Source organism: Primulina tabacum, chromosome 14, assembly GCF_025594145.1.
Source record: "Primulina tabacum isolate GXHZ01 chromosome 14, ASM2559414v2, whole genome shotgun sequence".
Taxonomy (NCBI): domain Eukaryota; kingdom Viridiplantae; phylum Streptophyta; class Magnoliopsida; order Lamiales; family Gesneriaceae; genus Primulina; species Primulina tabacum.
Genome location: NC_134563.1, coordinates 4,582,204 through 4,603,948, shown reverse-complemented (window position 1 = coordinate 4,603,948; position 21,745 = coordinate 4,582,204). Strand labels below are relative to the sequence as shown.

General features: G+C 32.0%; 2 protein-coding genes and 1 long non-coding RNA gene across 3 annotated transcripts; 2 read left to right on the top strand and 1 right to left on the bottom strand.

Annotated features, from left to right (window-relative positions):
* The first annotated feature begins 2,427 nt into the window (after window positions 1–2,427).
* On the top strand, window positions 2,428–6,365 carry LOC142525169 (protein neprosin-like). The gene is made up of 7 exons (XM_075629349.1): window positions 2,428–2,969; window positions 3,065–3,151; window positions 3,250–3,465; window positions 4,173–4,337; window positions 4,788–4,841; window positions 4,966–5,112; window positions 5,872–6,365. Exons 1-7 carry the CDS (start codon window positions 2,628–2,630, stop codon window positions 6,247–6,249), a joined length of 1,389 nt encoding a protein of 462 aa, XP_075485464.1. The 5' UTR covers window positions 2,428–2,627; the 3' UTR covers window positions 6,250–6,365.
* A 6,628-nt stretch (window positions 6,366–12,993) lies between these two features.
* Window positions 12,994–15,561, top strand: LOC142525557 (L-tryptophan--pyruvate aminotransferase 1-like). The gene is made up of 5 exons (XM_075629870.1): window positions 12,994–13,235; window positions 13,715–14,021; window positions 14,179–14,459; window positions 14,584–14,885; window positions 14,966–15,561. Exons 1-5 carry the CDS (start codon window positions 13,117–13,119, stop codon window positions 15,169–15,171), a joined length of 1,215 nt encoding a protein of 404 aa, XP_075485985.1. The 5' UTR covers window positions 12,994–13,116; the 3' UTR covers window positions 15,172–15,561.
* Window positions 15,374–16,183, bottom strand: LOC142525558 (uncharacterized). The gene is made up of 2 exons (XR_012815095.1): window positions 15,950–16,183; window positions 15,374–15,700 (listed from the first exon to the last, which is right to left on the bottom strand). It is a non-coding gene; the product is annotated as an uncharacterized LOC142525558 (long non-coding RNA).
* Between the last annotated feature and the right edge of the window lie 5,562 nt (window positions 16,184–21,745).

Genomic DNA, 21,745 nt, shown 5'->3' with positions numbered 1-21,745 from the left:
TTTGTGAGACGGGTCTCTTATTTGGGACATCCATGATAAAACATTACTTTTTATGCTAATAATATTACTTTTTATTGTGAATATCGATATGATTGACCCGTCTCACAGATTAAGATCCGTGAGACGGTCTCACATGAGACTCACTCCTAGTTTAAATTGAAAATGTGTCGTATTGATAATCTTTCAAACTCTTGATTAAATAATTATAAAATGCAATCAAGATTTTTTTAAAACATTTTCTGTTGAGATTTCATGTAAATAAAGATTTACTAATATCTATATTATGATGTGAAAATATCAATTGCAACTCACATCTTTTGGAGTAAAAAAGGAAAAATGTTCATTTTGTCACGCAACAACTGTTACTAAATGATGACAACTCCACTTATAACATTATGACTAAAGAGTTTTTTCGGTTATTAGTGAATCAAACACATTAAACATGTCGCGATTCAATTTTCGGGAGATGAATGTGAAATTCTCCCCCGATAACTGTCCGTGTTATCGAAGAGAATCGAATTGGATTATGACGACAAGTGATGGTCGTCAAATGAAGTCTTCTTAATATGTTCGTCATAGAGATATCAATAAAAATAAATCTTTTTTTTATTTGAATAAGTCATTTTACGATAACTTTCTATATTTAACATAACCATTTGATATCTAGGTGTTCGTTAAAATCTTATTATTCATGTATTCTTATTTATTTTTTAATATGCATACATAAAGTTAATATGATAGCAAGATAACACACTTGAAGATATCTCTCTATCAAATTTTCGTTGAACGAGGCTCATGATGTCGAGCTTGAGCTCCCACCCCGTAAATCCAGGAGGTGACCTACCCTATTTATTTATTTATTTATTTTGTCCCCGAAACTTAAAAATCAACTTTAGCAATATATTTTAGAGTATATCTCTTGTGAAACAGTCTCACAAATCTTTATCTGTGGGACGGGTCAACTCTACCGATATTCACAATAAAAAGAAATATTCTTAGCATAAAAAGTAATATTTTTTCATGGATGACTCAAATAAAATATCTGTCTCACAAAATACGATCAGTGAGACCGTTTCACACAAGTTTTTGCTTGTATTTTTATTGGCATGCAAGTGCAAATATAAATATATGGAGAATGCACACGCCTGGTATGATTATGTTGATTACCAAAGTTTGCTTTATCTAAAATCTCGATTTTATTTAAGATTAATCATGTGGCTTAATAATTCTAAACCGACCCCTTTCATTTCAAGAATCCATCTCTTGTCCCCTATCCCTAAACCAACCTAACCCTTTTGCAGCCTTTCAAACTTTTTGCCAACCTTTTAATTTGATCCCTTGAATTTATATAAACACTTAATTTTACACAAACAAAAATACATTAAAAAATAAAAATATTTCCAATATTAAATAACTTATTTCGACAAAAAGATGAATGTGTAGCAACTCGAATAATGAGACATAATTTAGTTGGGCACGCATATACATAAGCGCATGCTAACATCGACAATTATGTGTAAAGGGTTTTTGTTCTCAAAGAAAATGACACCTTAAAAATGAGGAGATTGTGCAATAAAATCTTATTTACTTTTTTCTTTACTAACTAATAATTACAAGCAACTAATTTCTTTCCTTTCAATAAGAAAAAATGTCTTGTTCAATAAATGCGCCACTTTGACATAAGGTGGCATTTTTTTAAAAAAAAATTTCTTGGAAACTTTTGCTCTAAGAAAATGGCAAAAAGAAAAACCAAATTAAATGAAAAAGGGTCCTATTTTGTAGTATCTTTAATTGTACATTTAATACTTAATTATAATTCTCAAATTTCACCTACAATTATACTTTAGTAAAATCATGTGTGTGAATATGGGGTAGCTGACATAAAGAACATCTAGGGAAAGGGAAAAGAGAGAAACTTTGGAATATATATATATATATATATGAAAAAATGAAAGAATTACTGCAACAAGGATTCAATGGGTATTACGTTACTTTAGAAAATGAAGGAAAGTATTAAGCATACCAAAACTTGGATACAAAGAGATTGGTAACTTAAAGAAAAGAATTGATCGAATATATCTTTATTTTATATTTGAGTAGGTTTATTGTGAGATGATTTCACGAATTTTTATAGGTGAGACGAGTCAATCCTACCGATATTCACAATACAAAATAATACTCTTAACATAAAAAGTAATAATCATTCATGGATGACCCAAATAAGAGATCCATCTTACAAACTACGATCCGTGGGACCGTCTCACGTAAGTTTTTGTCTTTATATTTATACAAAATAATTTATTTAATTTATTTATTAAAAAAATAAATAAAAGAGATCGAGTGCTCTATTTACCATGCTTGACTTGACCACTGATCTAGCTCTGGCTCATCCTTATTTATACCCCTCGCCCCACATGGACAGAATTCTAAAAATTCTCACACACACTTACACACAATTTCTCTGTTTTTTTTAAAAAAAATTATGTATGATATATAGTTATTTCATGCTTAGTCGTACACTGTAAGAATATTAAACAAGATCATCGAAGCGTGGGGAGTGGTAAAATAACAGGAGGATTCAATTTTTTTTTTTTTGAAAGCTTTGGAAATGGCGAGTGAGCTGTGACATGTTAGTTGCCTTAATTCGAGGTGTGGAATTTGGGAAATCAATGGAGGTGGTTTGCTGCTGTTCGGATCACAGAAGAAGACAACATCAATGTACTCGAATACAGACAGCTCTGTTCCGAGAAGAAAGATACAAAAATCCCTCAAAAATGGCGTCTAGTTGCTGCAAGATCTCTCCAATCATTCCGTTTTTCGTTCTTTTCTTGTTGTTTGTTTCCTCTGTTCGATCTGTTCAATTCAACGAGACGGACCGGAGTTTTCGGCCCGGAAAAGAGTCGAAGAAATCTAAGTTCATCAGAGCCCATTTGGCGAGAATCAATAAGCCTTCTGTCAAGACAATTCAGGCAGATTTTCTTGAGTTTGAATCAGTTTTCGGGTTTGATCTTTGCTCATCTGATCCAAGAATTTTGATGTACTTCCCCTGTTTTCAACTCTGCAGAGTCCTGATGGTGATATCATAGATTGTGTATTGGCAGACAAGCAACCAGCTTTTGATCATCCAGAATTGAAAGGCCAAAAACCATTGGTAAAAATCAAAAAAAAAAAATAAAATCATTCAATTTAAAGTTTAAACATCAAGAAAATGAAGTTTGCATTATTACATTTTATTATTGAATTTTGTAGGATCCACCAGAGAGGCCTAAAGGGTACGCCACCACAACAGGAATCTATGAAGAGAACTTTCAACTTTGGAGCAGTTCCGACGAATTTTGCCCGGAAGGCACGATTCCGATTCGAAGAACGACGGAGCAAGATGTCCTACGGGCAAGCTCGATTCAGAGATTCGGAAGAAAAATTCGAAAACCAATTAGAAGGGATTCATCCAGCGGGGGACATGAGGTTAGAAGTTATAACCCTCAGTGCAAATCAAAAATTGACTATAGCTATTTTTTTAAAGAGTAAATCTTTAATGGGACGACGTATTCATCTGATTTATATTTGTAATAAAAAAATTATTATTTTTGATATAAAAATTAATTTCTCTTCATGAATTAGATCTGGTCATATATCCGTCTCACAAAATTGATACGTGATATAATCTTATATGATTTTTTACATTTTTTTAATAATCATAAGATGGAAAATTGATTTTTATTTGTAAGATATCCTCTTTTTCCTTTAAAAAACGTTAAAACTCATAAATTTTGGAGCCAAAACTTCTATATTCTTCTGAATCGGTAATGAAATCTTCGGTAGATGTTTTTTATGGTGGATGTACTTTTTTAATGCGAATTTAAAGGTTTCATATTATAATTTTTTATTAATTTATTTAAATTCAAGATGTCATATTTTATTTTATTTTAAGCGCAAATACGTTTATTTTTTTTTTTCCTTTTTTAATTCTCCATTGGAATTAAAAAAGATTTAATGTACTCGGTCAACTAATTCCACAGCAGACTTTATATTTTTATTTACTTACTAATTATTATTTTTATTTTTTCAGAATTTCATGATTCTTTACCATGTGCTAGAGTTGAATTTAATTAATTTTTAAAAAAATATGTATATAAATAAATTAACATTTAGATTTGATTTTGGAATGGCAGCATGCGGTTGGGTACGTGACTGGTGAAGAATACTACGGAGCCAAAGCAAGTTTAAATGTGTGGGCGCCTCGAGTTGCCAATCAATACGAATTTAGCTTATCTCAAATTTGGGTCATCTCGGGTTCATTTGGCGATGATCTTAATACCATTGAAGCTGGCTGGCAGGCATGTTTATTTCATTTTTCATTTACTTTCTTTATTTTTTTGGTGATCGTCACTACTTTCTTTCCGGTATGTGTACTGAGTAAATTTTTGTGTTTAACGCAATAGTCTGCAAATCATGTTAGACGAATAAAACTTATTAGACAAGCTTTGTGCAACATACTCAACCAAAAAAAAAAAGGTTGGTAGGAGGTCGTGACCATGTGGTATCGCGCTCACTTGCTCCATCAACTCGGACACTCGTTTGACCGTTTGAGCCTATATATATATATATATATATATATTCAATAATTAACGTGAGTATTAAGAACATGGCTATTTATTGTGGACATAATACTGTTCCAGAATAATGGAAAAATAATTCTCTCCAACCTTATTAAATCAGCTATTACACATTTCAACTACCATACTTGTATGCAATGGATTTGCTAATTTTTATTCAATTTCCAACAGGTAAGTCCAGAGCTGTATGGGGACAATTACCCCAGGTTCTTCACCTACTGGACTGTAAGTTTCAATATTAATTAATTCTTATTCTAAAAATAATACAGTCAAATATACAATATTATTATTTAATTATACATGAATAATATGGTAATTAATTATAAATTATGCTAATCAAATAATGCAGAACGATGCATATCAAGCCACGGGATGTTACAATCTGCTGTGCTCGGGTTTTGTTCAGACCAACAATAGGATAGCAATTGGGGCTGCCATTTCCCCAATCTCTTCTTACAATGCTGGCCAATTTGACATTAGCTTGTTGGTATGGAAGGTAATTATTCCTCCAAATAAATTCATAAGTTTTCAGTTTTTTTTTAAAAAAATAAACTCATCTTTTATTTCATTTTTTCCGCGGTATTTCTCGATCGATGTCAATATGGTATGTATATTTTATTTTCGCAATGTCGGGTTTGGAGAATAAGCCCTAAGAAAATTAATTATTGAATTGAGTTGTAATTAATCATTAATTATAGATGTGCTTAATTTTTTAACACAATTAATAATTTTAAAATAAAGTCAAATATACAATAACACAATAGTTTCATGTGAAAGGAACTATAAATATCTGACATCTTAATTCTTAACTAAGGTGTAGAATCTTCAAATTTTTTTTAGGTCAAAGTCTCTATTTTTCTTTTTCTTTTTTCTTTTTTAGAAAAACTTGCATTTATTTATTGTTTTTTCTTGAGTGGAGAGGAAAAGGGAGAGTGGAGCTTAGGTTTCATAATGAATGTTTAGTTTCCAACGTACGCATGTTGTAAGAAAGACACAATATACAAGATTGTGATTGTATTCACTCAATGGACACAATTATTTTGGTTGTGCCTTTTGTGCTTTATAAGATTCTCCCCCATTCTTCTTTTTTTACTCCTTTGTTGGGCTTCATACTTTGCTTCAATTTGTAAGATCTTTAGAATCATTTTTTGGCATATATATTATCTTTGGTGCACTTGTCTATCTTGCAATATTTGTAGCATCGTTTTCAAGTGCTGATTATGCTCCTCTCGGCCCTTTACATGTTAATTTGTAGGATCCAAAGCATGGGAATTGGTGGCTAGAGTTTGGGAATGGGATTTTGGTGGGTTATTGGCCATCTTTTTTGTTTACACATCTTAGGGAACATGCAAGCATGATCCAATTTGGAGGTGAAGTTGTTAATAGTCGGGTCTCGGGTCAACACACGTCGACCCAAATGGGAAGCGGGCATTTCGCCGGAGAAGGGTTCGGGAAAGCGTCCTATTTTCGAAACCTGCAAGTTGTAGACTGGGATAATAGCTTAATTCCTTTGTCCAATCTCCGGGTTTTGGCCGATCATCCGAATTGCTACGATATACGAGGTGGAATCAATCGGGTTTGGGGGAATTATTTTTATTACGGAGGACCCGGGAAAAATTCAAGATGCCCTTGAAAAAGAACACCAATATTATATGTATATTTTTTTTTTCTCTTTTACTTAGTTCTCTCTTTAATTTCTATACTTTTTGGGTGAATTCAGCGTGGCTTATTCTTTTTAGTCTTCTTCTTCTTTTTATACCACCTAAGAAGCATTGTATATTGGTAAATCGAAATAGTGAACTACACTTTTTTTTTGTCGTGTTTTAATTTATGAGTAGATCTCTTGTGAGACGGTCTCACGAATCTTTATATGTGAGACGTGTCAATTCTACCGATATTCACAATAAAAAATAATACTCTTAGCATAAAAATTAATAATTTTTCATGGATGACCCAAATAAGAGATCCGTCTCACAAAATACGATCCGTGAGACCGTCTCACACAAATTTTTGCCTTAATTTTATTTCTAGCCTTGTCTTAGAATTATTATGTTTTGATGCTCGAACTAACGTGATCAAATAAATGGTATTAATGTTGATAAATAATTACCATTAATATTGTTGACTTCAATTTATTTGGACGTCGGAAGTTGTATAATGAAATATTTGATGGAGGATAGTAATATCCGTATTCTCCTCCATTCTCTTTAATGAATCCACCCACCTTCACTAATGTTGACAGATAACGTTGAAAGGATATGCCATATTGGCTGTCATTTCATTTCACATTTAGCATCTTGTTATTTTGTATGAATCCATCGTATACGATATCGATCAAACTTAAAAACTCAAAATTCAATATTTTGTAAGGTCGAGTGTTTATCATTAAAGTTAGTTAGACTTATTAGTGTTTTTGAAACATATAAAGAAATTTATTGAAAAAACGAGTTTTACAGATGAATGATTGATTACTTTGAACACATATGAATCTATCGTTTTCTCTTTTTTAAAACGAAGAAGAATTGAAATAGGTATATAAATGTAGGTAACAAGTATGTATTGATTGTTGTGGACCAAGTGATGATGATCCACAATCTTCCTCATATGAATATGATATGACTTCTTAGCTCTGGGATATGTGCTCATTTTGAAGTAGACTATTTCATTCCTCATCGAGAATAAATGAATGTTTTTATATTTATTATTAGAATATTGACAATGGGCTTATCCTATCATCTCTTGAGGCATTGTTGTGGCCCAATGGATTCGTAGAAAACGTAAGCTGTTTGTCTAAAAAGAATTTATTCTCACAAAACCCGATTTACTTTTCTAAATCGACTTTTTATGCATTCAAATACAGTACTACTCGAGCTCAAGTCGATTTAAATTATGTCCGCTCGAACTCGAATCTAATCGAGTTATTGATTTCTAGCTCGAATTTTATTCATATCGAGGTGCTCGAGCTTGCGCTCTAAAAGCTCAAAATTTTTCATAATCTATTGACAAAAAATTAGGATTTAAAGTTTAGATGTATATTGAATAAAAATATCACTTAAATTTTATGTCCTCTAAATAATAATAATAATAAACAGATTATGTAGCTAGTTATGCGAGCCAGCCACTCACCACTTTAGTGGAAACAACTAAATTCGAACTCAACTATAGTAAATACTTGAGCTTTGTAAAATCAAGCTCGAGTCGAGTTTTGATCGAGTCGTTACTCGTATTTGATCACTTCTAGTACAAATGTTGTTAGATATTACCCTGGATATGTTGGATGTCTTGAAACACGAGCAAAGAGCAGCAACTTGAATCACGAACAAAAAGCAACAACAATAAGAGCAAGTCGAGGCAAGGAAGATCCTTTCTCCGCAAGACTGAAATTGCCCGTATAAAGTGCTATATGTAGCAGGCAATCGTCCCCAAGATACAACGAATTAATCCAGAAGATGCAGCACAACAATTTCTGGATATCAGCGAACAAGTGTATGCTTGAACTTTCAAATATTTCGAAATGATGAATGCAGCAGTATGAGAAGAAGCAATGCAGTGCAAAATGACCAGCAACTTTCGAAATGGGCTGATTGGATTTATTTATAGACAATCACCGGTTGCGTAGAAAAGACACGCCTTTTCAGATCGGATGCAAAGAAGAGTCACAACTCTAGTGAAAGAACACATTGGTTGATGCAAAAGTGATCAAGAACAGATGCCAACATAGCCAAGGGACGCGCATGTTTTCAGAAACAGCGCGCGACAACACGCGCGCATCATTCTGTGTTCGCTCACAGTAGGACGCGCGCGGTCGCGCCGCTTCTCGCGCGCCTTTCTCTGTGTTCGCTCACAGTAGGGCGCGCACGCCCGCGCGAGAAGCGGCGCGACCGCGCGCCCTGTTCTGGGCGATGGCTTCGAAAGTTAGCAACAGGCGCGCATTCGCGCGGGATGTGGCGCACCCGCGCGCGTACCTCTGTCCAAGTGCATCAATTTGCACCAAATAAATTTGATCCAAAAAGATTAATACTTGTCAAAGACCGCATCGAGACGAGACGAGCGCGCGCGTGTGTTTCACTGAGACATAGCCTATTAGCGTCTTCCCCTCTTCTAAAAACTTCTGGTACCCCTTGGGGCCCAAACCCCTATTCAAACTTGGAGTTTATAAGGAAGACTTCATTTGGCTATTTTCTCCATGTGTGACAACTTCCACTCCCTTTTCTATTCAATAACTCTTCATTATTCATTTATCCAACAACAAATTGTGACAAGAACCTCATTTTCCAGATTTTATATCATTATTTGGAAACATAAGTTTCATATTTATCATTTGAATATTTTCTTGCTGAAACTTATTGGCGAGAAAATTATAGAGTTAATTAGTTATTATTTAATGTGAAATGGCTCACGACAATAATAATAACAATAACAACAACATAAAAATATGGGAGTTGTAGGGACGAAGGATAAAAATAAAGTAAATGGAGATTGAGGTTTATATATTGTTTTTTTCAATCATGAAACATGTCGACCGACTCATTAGTTTAATAATCTTGCAAATGATTGGTCCGAGCATGTTTGACTAATTTTCATTTCACAAGGATCTCTGTCTCTACATTATATATATACACACACATATACAAAGCAAAGACTTATATGAGACGGTCTCACGAGTCATATTTTGTGAGACAGGATCTTTTATTTGGGTCATTTATGAAATGATATTACTTTTTATGCTAAGAGTATTACGTTTTATTGTGAATATCGGTAAGTTGACCCGTCTCACAGATAAAGATTCGTGAGACCGTCTCATAAGAAACTTACTCTATATATAATATGTTATTGAGAGGACATATTAAATTTTCTTTAATTCTCCATGTTACGCACTACAACAATAAATGGCTATTGTGACACTTTTTTGTAGACACTTTTAATTAAATGTTGTTACAAATACTTAGTAATAACACTTGTAAAAAATTAATAATGTGTAAAGTAAAAAACATATTAGATTAGTTATCCTGACATTTAATTGATGTCATTTTTTATATGGAGGGAAACAAATTTTTTTCCCACATCGTAAAAAATCATTAAAAAAATAAATTTGTCACTATAAATAAATGTGAGAATATTTGGGTTGGATAAATATTAGAAGAGGGAAAATAATTGTTTCCATCCATATAAAAAATGACATCAATTAAAAATGTCAAGATAACTAATCTAATATATTTTTTATTCCCACATTTATTTTATCTATTTTTTCCTCCTCCAATATTTATCCAATCCAAATATTCTCACATTTGTTATTGTCACTATAAATAACATACACGACACTTTTAATTGTCATTATAAATGATTTAACTTATATATAAATTTGTCATTATTACTATAATAACAAGGCATGTATAAATGTATTTAAAACATGAGTTTTCCTGACATTTAAAATTGTCATCATATGAATAATTAGTAATATGTATGAAGTTGTCTTAACATCTTATAATGACATTAAAAATGTCAGGAAATTTAAGACGACATTGGAATAGAGGGCATTTGTTAGAGGTGTCACTAAAACTTAAATGTCACTAAATATTGAATATGATGACATTTATGAATGTCACCATAAGAATTAATTCTTGTAGTGATGGTTGACTTAGACAAGGTGTGGACGGAATAAATTAAAATTATTCCATTTTTTACCTGATTTTGTTATGTTAAATTATGTATTTAATAGCATTGACAATGTTGTGGTCAATTTTTTTACACAATATAAAATTATTTAATTTAAATAATTAAAAAGTTTACTAAAATTAGTATATAGTTAACCCAAAAAAATGAATGGGGTGTTTGATTAAGGACATTGAAAGAAAAATAAAGATGAGGTGATTTTCACAATTCTATAAATTTAATTTCATAAATAATGACAAAGGCAATCCAAATATTGATTCAATATAATAATTAATAACATATCATTATCGTTACCGGTTGGAAAAGACTCGTCGGAGCATAAAATTCAACGATAAACGTTAATAACCTTTTATTTATTTAAAATTTTAAAAGTCAAAGTTTATAAGAAAATAGCAATTATTCTCTCCCAAAGTACACCTAGTTCGATTTATCAAAACAGGCCATTTAATTGATTATAATTAATTTTATTTATTTGTCCCATACTAATTAAATTACTGACGTAATTTTCAATATATTATGTTAGCATGATATTTATTCAATGTACATCGAAAGATAACAACTTCTAGTTCCATCGACTACTGATTTATTGAAACAGCCTGTTTGGATATCAGATTATTTTGGAAACAAAAACCCTAGAACCTAGCTTGAGGAATGAGGATGGAATTTTGAATATGCACCACCGGAAAATAATTTTAGAGGGACCAGGAATCCAAAGTGAATTTTTAATAGAATAAACAAATAAAGCCATAATAATAATAATAATAATAATAATAATAATAATAATAATAATAATAATAATAATAATAATAATAATAATAAATATGTAATCGAGAATTAATGTTAAATTAAAATAGGGGAAAAATATATAGGAATTTCCTTGAAAATTATATATATATATATATATATAAATATAATTGTGACAATTTTTGACAATTTTTGAGTTGAAATTTTACTTTTGAAAATAATTATTTTAACCGAAAATAGAGAAATGAAGAAACCTGTGTTACCAAACAGTTGTGAAGAAATACACAGGTGATTGTGACAGTTTGAGAAATGGCTTTGTCGATTTATTTATTTATGGCCTTTTCTTTTTAATCCATGCACGATCCATCTGTTTAAAGAAAGTTGGTACCAGCGTGCCGCGCATATGCGCGCTAGATTCCGTGCACATGCGCGCCACTTACTGGTTTCTACGTACATGGGCAGAACAAGGCGCACATATGCGCTCACAAGGACGCGCATATGCGCGACCCTTTCTGGAATTCTGCAATGCGCTGTGTCAGAAAAACATGCGCGTCCCTTGACTTCTTTTGCACCAAACAATGTGTTCTTTGACTAGAAGTGTGGCTCTTCAATGCATCCGGTCTGGAAAGACACGTTCTCTTCTACACATCCAATAATCACTTATAAATAATCACCCCATCCATCATTCAAAAGGTTGGAAAATTTCATGTCATCTAGTTGCATTTTATCCTCTTCAATACTTGAAAGTTCTTGCATAGTTTTGTTCGCTGATTTCGAGATTTGAAGTGCTGCAAACTCTCAACGTGAAGTCGTTGTATCTTGGGGACGATTGTCTGCAACGTATAGCACTATATACGGGCAATTTCGTCTTGCGGAGAAAGGAATTTCCTTGCCTCGACTTGCTGTTGTTGTTGCTGCATTTTGTTCCAGTTCAAGACATCCAAAGTAATATTTAATCATAACAATAACTTTAAAACTATAACATATGGTCAAATGTACGAGACAATGTTTCAAAAAATACGGTGATGTCATATTTTGAAATCAGACTTTACAAGAAATTTTATATCAAATTTCCCATTTATTTTATTTATATCATTTCTTTCCTTTTGATGCGTTTTTATTCCTGTATACATTTACAAAATAATTTTTTTTTCTTACATTCAAAAATCAAATGTATGTTAATATCCTTAATTTTAATTTATAGTATGCACAAATGAAAAAATATATATATAAATATATATATATATATATATATATATATATATATAAAGGTCCTACTATATACTTCATTCTCTTCCCTTTTATAATAGTTAAAGGGCAAAAATGTAATTTTAATTTAATCACAATTCTTATAACAATTTTAATCAATTAAATATATAATTATCCATAACCATTCTATCTTATCCAATTTATTTATTAATTACTTATAAATTATCTTTACACAATCCTATCCGAAATAAAGCGATGCTTTATAAAATTTTAATAGGTAATTGCAATTATTTCGCATATCTTAACGAGATTTACCATATAAGCTTTGATAAGAAATACCATACAAGATTGCCCTTTTAAACTATTCATCTCCTTCATTGATAATATTAAATTGTAACGGACCGTGGAAATATAATATTATGTAAATCACGTTACTTGATTAGCTAAGCTTAGAGTGACACTTAGCATCTGTACCATTAAAGATAAGGCAAAAATTTGTGTGTGACAGTCTCACATGTCGTATTTTATGAGACAAATCTTTTATTTGGGTCATCCATGAAAAATATTACTTTTTATGCTAAGAGTATTACTTTTTATTGTGAATATCGATAGGGTTGACTCGTCTCACAGATAAAGATTCTTGAGACCGTTTCACAAAAAGACCTATTGTAAAAACACATATCCAATCAATTTATTCATAGGAAACCAACTTTCAAAAAGAGAAAATAAATTACAACATTATTGCCCTATAAATAACGATGCAAAAAATCATGAAAATAAGCAAAACATAGGTGTTTTTCTTGCAGCAGCAGAAGGGTAGAAACTTTGCTTCAGAATTAGAAAATCACACAACGTATAATAAAGAATAATCAACATGTGTGGCACAGAGCAGGCACTTGTTATCAAAAGCTCGAATACTTCATCTGTTGCTGAAGAAAAAGATAATGACTCCGTGAAAAATCTTTCCTTTGAAGAAATTATCAATCTTGATCAGTAAGTGTTTCCGATAATGTGCTGCCCTGCGCATTCTTGATGGGTTTTTGTCGATGCGTACGCTGTCGATGTGCGTTCTTGTTTCCGATAATGTGCTACCCTGCGCATTCATGATGGGATTCTTCTTTATTGCGTTTTTATAATGTTGAGGGGACGTTAATGATTCTGGTGATTAAAATAAAACATTGTGTTAGATGAATGTTAATGGCCCTTTATATAAAAAAATTCCCATTATGTCTGTCTCACCTTTTGTGTTTCTTTATGTTTTTACCCTTTTTGTCGTTCTTACAAATGAAGGTTCGATTTTTCTTTCTTTAATGATTGATAGAAGGAAAATGTTTGATGATTTGATGTTAATAGGTTTATGATCGTCTTTAATAGGTTTAAAACCGATATAATGGGTTCAAGATGTGGTCTCTATTTACTGGATAATTGAGAATTACTTGTGAACTGTTTTTTTGTTCCTTTTCACGTGACAGCGGTGATCCTACAATGTATGAATCTTACTGGCAGAATGTTGGCAGCAAGTACGCAGTCACAATCGCTGCATGCCAATCTCTCAGTTATTTTGCCAACGCTAAGAACCTGTGCTGGTTTTTGGAGCCAAAACTTGAGGAAGAAATAAAGATGCTGCACAACGTGGTCGGCAACGCAGTAGTCCAAGATCATTACATTGTTGTGGGAACAGGTTCAAGTCAGTTAATTCAGGCGGCCTTGTATGCCCTTTGTGATTCTTTAAATGAGCCGAATCCTATCAGTGTTGTGTCGGCTGCTCCGTATTATTCGGTGAGATAATATTTCATCAGATCATTGCCTTGATTCTTGTTTTTCGATCTTAATTTATATGAGTGTGGATCAAGAAAAGTAGGATTCTGTTTCATTGTTTTGTGACAAAATATTGCATCCTTTTAAGCTCATCAAGTCTTTTGCGGGTTTCTTGCAGTCATACCCCGAGGTCATGGATTTTTTGCGTTCTAGGCTATTCAAATGGGGAGGTGATGCAAGTAGCTTTGATGAAGACGGACCATATATAGAGATGGTGACCTCTCCGAATAACCCTGACGGAGTTATACGTGAACCTGTGGTTAAAGGAGCAAAAGGGGTGCTCATTCATGACTTTGCATACTACTGGCCACAATATACAGCCATCACGTCTCCAGCGGATCATGACATCATGTTATTTACAGTTTCCAAATGCACTGGCCATGCAGGTTCACGAATTGGGTATGCCGCGATTGCTGTATTGCTGATCGATTAGCCAAGAAAAATTCGTCTGCAAACAATGTTCTTAGAGCTTATATCTCATTTATCGATACTGATGTTTCTTGTTTACTTATATTCTATGTAGATGGGCACTTGTCAGAGACAAAAATGTAGCTAAAAAGATGGTGAAATTCGTCGAACTCAACACCATTGGAGTGTCAAAAGAAGCCCAACTCCGAGCAGCCAAGATCCTTGAAGTGGTTTCTGCTAGCTGCCAAAAAGTCAAGCCTCATGACTTGGAAGATTTCTTCGAATACAACCACAATCTCATGGCTGAAAGGTGGAAGAAACTGCGGGCTTCTGTCAAGATCAACGAACTCTTTTGTGTCCCAAAGTTTCCCCTACAATACTGCCATTTCAACAGAGACTTCACCGAAACATACCCCGGTAACATACTTCCCAAAAAGCTGAATTACTAATACACAAAACATGTACTGATCAATGATTTCCGGTTATTCCACGTACAGCTTTTGCTTGGTTGAAATGCAAAGGGGGCATCGACTGTGAAAAACTGTTAAGAGGGTACAAGATTTTGACGAGAAGCGGGAAGAGATTCGGGAGTGATCAAGAGTATGTTAGAATAAGCATGCTGGCTAGGGACGAAGAGTTTGATCTATTTCTTCGGAGGTTGTCAACTATTCAAGGGATTGTCAGCGGAAATTCAGAGCTTTAAGCCTATATTTGTTCACATGAAAATCTCGTATTCATATAGGGATTTCTTTTGACTTAGACAGGACTTGGGCTTAGGTGCAATTTTCGCAACAGTGTCACTACAAATTTATAGACCAGTTGGACCATTTTTTGTTATGGTAGCAATCTAAAAATGTAAATTTGAAATATCATCTATCTATCTACAGTAAAATACACCCGTTAGTAAAAAACGATGGTTGCATAAGAAATTTGAATAAGTCTTTTAAATATATTGAAATGCATGTGGCAAAACATTTAATACCACCTAGAAATCATATCATTCTTTTTTGGGAACTGCCTCATGTATTGATCTTCATGGAAGACCGTCTAAATCTGCGGCGGCGGAGCTATAGTCAAGTCGATGGGCTGATCCTCCGGAGGAATGTAGAAGTGATGACCGCGGACATTATGCATAGGCGATGGTGGGGGTGAGAGCAGCAATCTATTAAAATTTAGATTAGGTAAATATCCATGGTGCTTGAACGGCGAAAATGAGCGCTTTACCTCTTGTCCTGATTTGGAGCATAATAAATCAACATTATTGAACCATGTTGTATTGTCACGAGACACACCTTATTAAATTTAAGGAAAGAAACTTCTGATTTAAATGTCGTCGTAACCGGACCGTGTTAAAATATAACTTAGTTCTAGCTAATCCTAACATTCAATGGAACCAGAATTGTCGATCTTGGGATCATAGTCCCGCCTTAATATGTATACAGGGAAAAATATGTGATTTTCACATTTCTAGGAAGATATACCTGATGCTACACCAGTGCAGCCTCCATAAATGACGTGAAACACAAGTAGAATCATCACAAGCCTCTTCATGTATTTGTTTTCCGTGGCTCGATGAAGATGGAAGTTGATATTTGACATAAATATATAACACCAGCCCACGGCCCGATGCTAAACAACTAAGGCGACTTTATGTTTATCCAGCATTAATTTAGTAGTGGAGGACAGATAGGAAAAACCGTGCTAAGGAAAGTGGAACGACTTTAACTTGGTCTAATGTCAATCATTAGATTCAAGAAAGTAAATAAGTGTGAAGGTAAGTGGACTGATTTAGTTTTCTTTGAAGGACCTCTACTGAATTGTCATGATCAATTTTGGCCTTACCGTTACCCATTTTATCAAACTAGTAAATATGATGTGTTTTGCAAATGAGAGAGATTTTATGTCATCTAGTGTTTTAGATTAACACTGTTCTAATGTATGTGTTTTATATCTCGATGATCAAAGGAGAGTTTCTCATACGTCATACTGTTTTTTTTTTTCTGTAAATTGAACATAATAATAATAAAAAATATATAATAGAAATATGACATAATGCATGAGTGAGAAGTAGTACTAAGAAGAGTGACATTTTGAGAAGTTGTCATGCGTCAAACTGCTGATGTTGCTTCATTTGATCTAAGTGGCTAGTTGAGCCATAAAAAGATTTAAGTCAGATCTTAATGAGTAGTACTACATATGCCGAGGATAGGGCTGGCAGTAGAGAAATGACAAGACCGATCTCTAAGGATATGAGACAGTACCAGCAGATAGACATGCACATCTCCGGATTCATGGGCTTAACAGCCCGACGCATTAGCATCCAAGTAAATGCACTCTGTGCTGTCACGAATATAAGAAAATAAAGTTGTGCATTGGTTAACAGCTATAATTTTTGGCCTAATAATAAGCGTTTGGTCCTAACATTATATAATCAATTGCGTTTTATGCAACAACTTAGCAAGCCCGCTTTGTTTTGAAATTGTACAATAGATTTTTTTATGCAAAAAATCTTCTCAATTATGTGTTATGTGAAATATACAATTTCATTGAAACAATTAAAAGTACTATAATTTGATTTTAATAGACTTATTCTATATACATCATCTTTGAAAGTTGAAAAAATACAACAATTAACAAATAAAAAATAATCAAATGAAGTAAGTCTTTGACATGCTTAAGCAATAACATTAAGTAATATATTTCTCATTCCACCGGTTTTATGATATTTAATCGGCCAATAATCTTTATTTATTTCTTCACAAAATTGTTTTTATCTTGCTTCACGCATAAAATTGAGGAAATTAAATATTATACAAATAAATTCTTATTTTCTAGCTTACTGAACACATATGAAAGAATTATATTATCCAAAAAATAGAAATGAGTCGATCTCTCTTTATCATACTTCATAAGTGAAATAATGTAAAATATCTCTTTTGATACTATGTATGTATAAATTACAAAGTTAGAAGATGCCAATGTTTTATCAATTTTAATATCAAAATGAAGTTAAATAAAATATATTGTTATAAACCCAAATTCTTTTCTTATATTGAATGAACTTTTGCAGATTCAATATCAGTAAATGGATGAACCAGGGAAAGTAATTTTGCATTGCCGTCAAAATATTCGAATTGACATTTTTTTTCTACGAATTTATCATATTTGGACAAAGTCCAAGATTCATTTATTACGACATACTATGAAGAATATGAAAACAAAAGATACCTAGCTAGCATTCTTACTCTTTTTTGTCGGCTGATGTGAACAAAGTCGAACATTGTGTAAGTATTGTTAACATTGGAACATCGAGTTTATAAGGAATTCATCATCGACATTTTAGACTTCTTCTTCTAATTATGTGAAATCTTGCCTTGCAATCTTGAGTTCTCGAGCACACCTCGTTGAAAATTATCAAACTTCTCTCCTAGCATGTGCTAAACCCTTTAATATCATCCGATCATTCAGGATCAAGTACTCGTGTTGTTGTATTCACTCTGTTGTATTCACTGTGAAAGAGTGTTTGTGGTTTACCAGTCTAAACCTCGTGTTCTTGTATAGACAGCTGAATGTTAATAAGTTGTACCGAGAGTTTCAACTGTTAGGGTTAATTGGCTAAAATGAGTCCTTACAAGTTATATTGATCCAAAGTATTTTAGTGAAATTTTTTCTCACAAGGGGAGACGATGAGACGAGAATGATTTCTTTCGAACTTCCGTAAAAATCATGTATTTTTTATTTCAAGTTGTTTATATATATATATATATATATATATATATAGTTTTGATATCTGCACACCTACCGTGCACACATTTGTGAGCATCGATGAGGTGTCACTCGCCCATTGGATGTGATGAAATATATGTTGATTCTAAATATATATATGTTGATTCTAACTCTGGTTAAATTTAAGTCATATGTGTTCTTTGGTTCACTTAATCCAGTTATCCGCAATTTAAATACAATTTTTAGTGGTTTGCTGCATTCAACTGTTCAAGAATAAACATTAGCTTTTATAACCTAGGTTAAAGTCACTTGCTATCTGTTTTTAAGAAAAAAATATTTTAAAAGAGTTTATTCACTTTATCTAAACTCATTTCTGATCTTAACATATGTGCTAAGTAAAAAGATATTGAGTTTTTTTCAAGACTTTTGTTTTTTTTCCATTTTTTCTAGCTAATTTAAACGCTTCATTTCCATCATAAACTATAACTCTTTTAAGAATGATCGTATGATTTGATTGATTGATTTATTTAAACTGAAGGTTTATTTATTTATTTTTTAAAAAATTGCCCGAAAAATATGATGGATGTTATGATTATTAAATATTATTACAGTAGCATGCAGCAACAGCTATCACATGCACAACACGAATCCATACCAATAGGCCCAAGACAAACATGGTACAATATGGAGACAAATATATAAAATCTGAGTGGAATTTTTAATATTTATTACAAATAATTAAGAATTAAGAGCAATATTATTATATTATAAATATAATAAAAAAATCATGTATTGTGATCACATTTCAGTTTTTTTTTTTTAAAATTAAATTGTAATGGTTGAGTGTAATAATTGTTTTTGTTGAGTAGAGCGATCAAACCATTGCGTTTGTGCTGTTATGTGGTTTAAAAGAATTGGTATCATAGCCAATGTCTCATGAGTTCGATTCTCATTGATTGCAACGAGTGTAATTATTGTGGATATATTGTTAATGTGCAATAATTGTCTCTGCTTGGAACGATTGAACCATTGTACTTGGCTGATGTGCGGTCTGAAAGATTTAAGTTGCACAATTTTTATCGGCTATAAATTTGATAAAATGACAAGTGTTCGGTCTACAATAATGAATCACATACAATTTTAAAATTTTCTACCATTTTACGTAATTTAGGAATAAGAGTTAACAACTTTTTAACCTAATCTTACCTGGTCGAAAGTGGTGGAATGCAATGTTTTGTTACACATTTTTAAATATGCAATACTTTATTAATTCCAAATCATTAAAAATTATAAAAATCAATTGAAAACCAGAACTAAATATTTAGAAAAACAACCTTATACTAACAGAATTTGGTGTGACTTTGTAACACCAATAGATTTTTACGAAAGTTCTCCTATCAATAAATTCAAATATTCATACATCATCTCCTACAAATCAATATACTCTTTCTTTAAATTCAAATATTCATTCAGCATCTCCTACCAATTACATATTTAATATATTTGCATAATTGTGATCCAGGTGTGGCTCTGTGGTACCAATTGATTTTTACAAAATACCTCTATCGATATATTCAAATATTTGCAACCTTTTACAAATTAATATTCATTTTCTTTGAATTTAACAAATATTCACACATTATCTTCTACAAATTATATTTGATTTAATATACTTAGTACATCATTGTGATCCAAATAATAAATCAATTATAGAAGCACTCCACACACACACACACACACACACACACACACACACACACATATATATATATATACTAGAAAAATGTACGTGCGTTGCACGTGAGCAACTAAATTGTTGGAAATATAAGTACGAAATTTTGATAATATTTAAATGAATTAAAATATGGCTAATAGCATTTATTAATTGAAACAATCCAAACCACAAAATCAAAAATCATCACCATAAACGGTATGTGAATCGGAGAAGTTATCTTATCCACGTGAAACACTTTTCAATATACTTCTTGGTTGATTTTGATAACTTAACAACTCTTAGTCGTAATTTGTTATAATATACATATAACCATTTTGGTATACTCAGCAAGTATATGTATGATCGTCTTTAACATCTATTATGTTATTTAAAATCTTCATCTGGGATATGACATGCTCGTAGTTTACTTCTTTATCAGGACGTTTTTTGGTTTTCTACATTGTTTTTATCCAGTAATATTATTTTCCAAATATTTATTTTATTGTTGAATGATTTTTCAGTTTTTGACAATCATCAACTATAACTCATAAGAATAAATGTTGTTTTTAGTCGTGATTGATTTTTACTTGTGACTAAAAATATGTATAACATATATATTCTTCAACAACATAACCAATGAATGGTACTGTAATTTCTTCAAACATCGTGATATTTGTAATATCGTTTTTATATATTTAGTATCAATATTATCAACATATAACTATAAGTTTAATAAATTTTTAACAATTATTTCTCAATCAGTGTGAGAAAAACTTGAAATTTTTTCAAATAACTATATCTTAGAACTGTGGCATCGTTTAATTTGACGCAATTCAGAAAGTCATTTTGTTCGTCAGTTTTTAAAAGATTTGGAATAATGATTGTGTGCATCATATCATGGGGATGATATAGTTTCAATCTCGTAAACAAAACAATTTTTATTCTATCGATTTTACATTTTGTTTTATTATATTTTATATATTGCAAGCGCTTTACCAAAAGCTATAGCTAGTAGTAATGGTGCAACTCAAATCTTTTAAACCGCACAGTAGCTTAAGCACCACAGTTCGATCGCTCTACCAAGCAAGGACAATTATTGCACCCAACAATCTTTCTCTCAATAATTTCACTCATTGCAATCAATGAGAATCGAACCCGTGACCTTTGCTCTGATACCAATTGCAAGCACTTTACCAAAAGCTATAGCTGGTGGTAATGGTGCAACTCAAATCTTTTAAACCGCACAACAGCTCAAGAACCCCGGTTCGATCGCTCTACCAAGCAGGGACCATTATTGCACCCAACATATATTGTGGAACGACATACAAAATTAATTATTATATTTTAAAAATCTTGAGAATGACACGGATAATGTAATTAAGATATGTATATGAGATATCATTTATATATCAAAGTATTTGTCTTATTCAATATCTCATCTAATAATATAACTGTTTAGATTTCATGATCATCTTATAATATACAAAATTAATTTGATGAAATATTGTATAATTCAATTTGAATTTCACTATTCGGCTAAATGAATTTATTTTGCGAGTAGTTTTCTATGTTACCATCATATATCTCATGGATTAGTTTGTTAGCCACTTTAACTAAAATAATAGATAAAAACAACCTCTTAGCCACCTCGAAATCTATCGAGATAATATTGGAAGAAATAAAGTGCAACCGGCTCAATGTCTCAATTTACTAAAAATGCACAAAATTGATCTATTGAGTCCACAAAGCTTTAGAATTGTTCTCATACTATTAAAAATAGAATGAGAATTATACACAATTTTTTTCATGTATTTATTTTTCTGAATGAAATTTTTTT

Excerpts from the sequence above, each read along its gene's own strand:
- LOC142525169 (XM_075629349.1), top strand. The coding sequence starts at position 2,628 with ATGTTAGTTGCCTTAATTCGAGGTGTGGAATTTGGGAAATCAATGGAG. Across the intron at positions 4,842-4,965 it reads GGTTCTTCACCTACTGGACT|AACGATGCATATCAAGCCAC; the intron begins GTAAGTTTCAAT and ends CAAATAATGCAG. Across the intron at positions 5,113-5,871 it reads TTAGCTTGTTGGTATGGAAG|GATCCAAAGCATGGGAATTG; the intron begins GTAATTATTCCT and ends GTTAATTTGTAG.
- LOC142525557 (XM_075629870.1), top strand. The coding sequence starts at position 13,117 with ATGTGTGGCACAGAGCAGGCACTTGTTATCAAAAGCTCGAATACTTCA. Across the intron at positions 13,236-13,714 it reads GAAATTATCAATCTTGATCA|CGGTGATCCTACAATGTATG; the intron begins GTAAGTGTTTCC and ends TTCACGTGACAG. Across the intron at positions 14,886-14,965 it reads CTTCACCGAAACATACCCCG|CTTTTGCTTGGTTGAAATGC; the intron begins GTAACATACTTC and ends TTCCACGTACAG.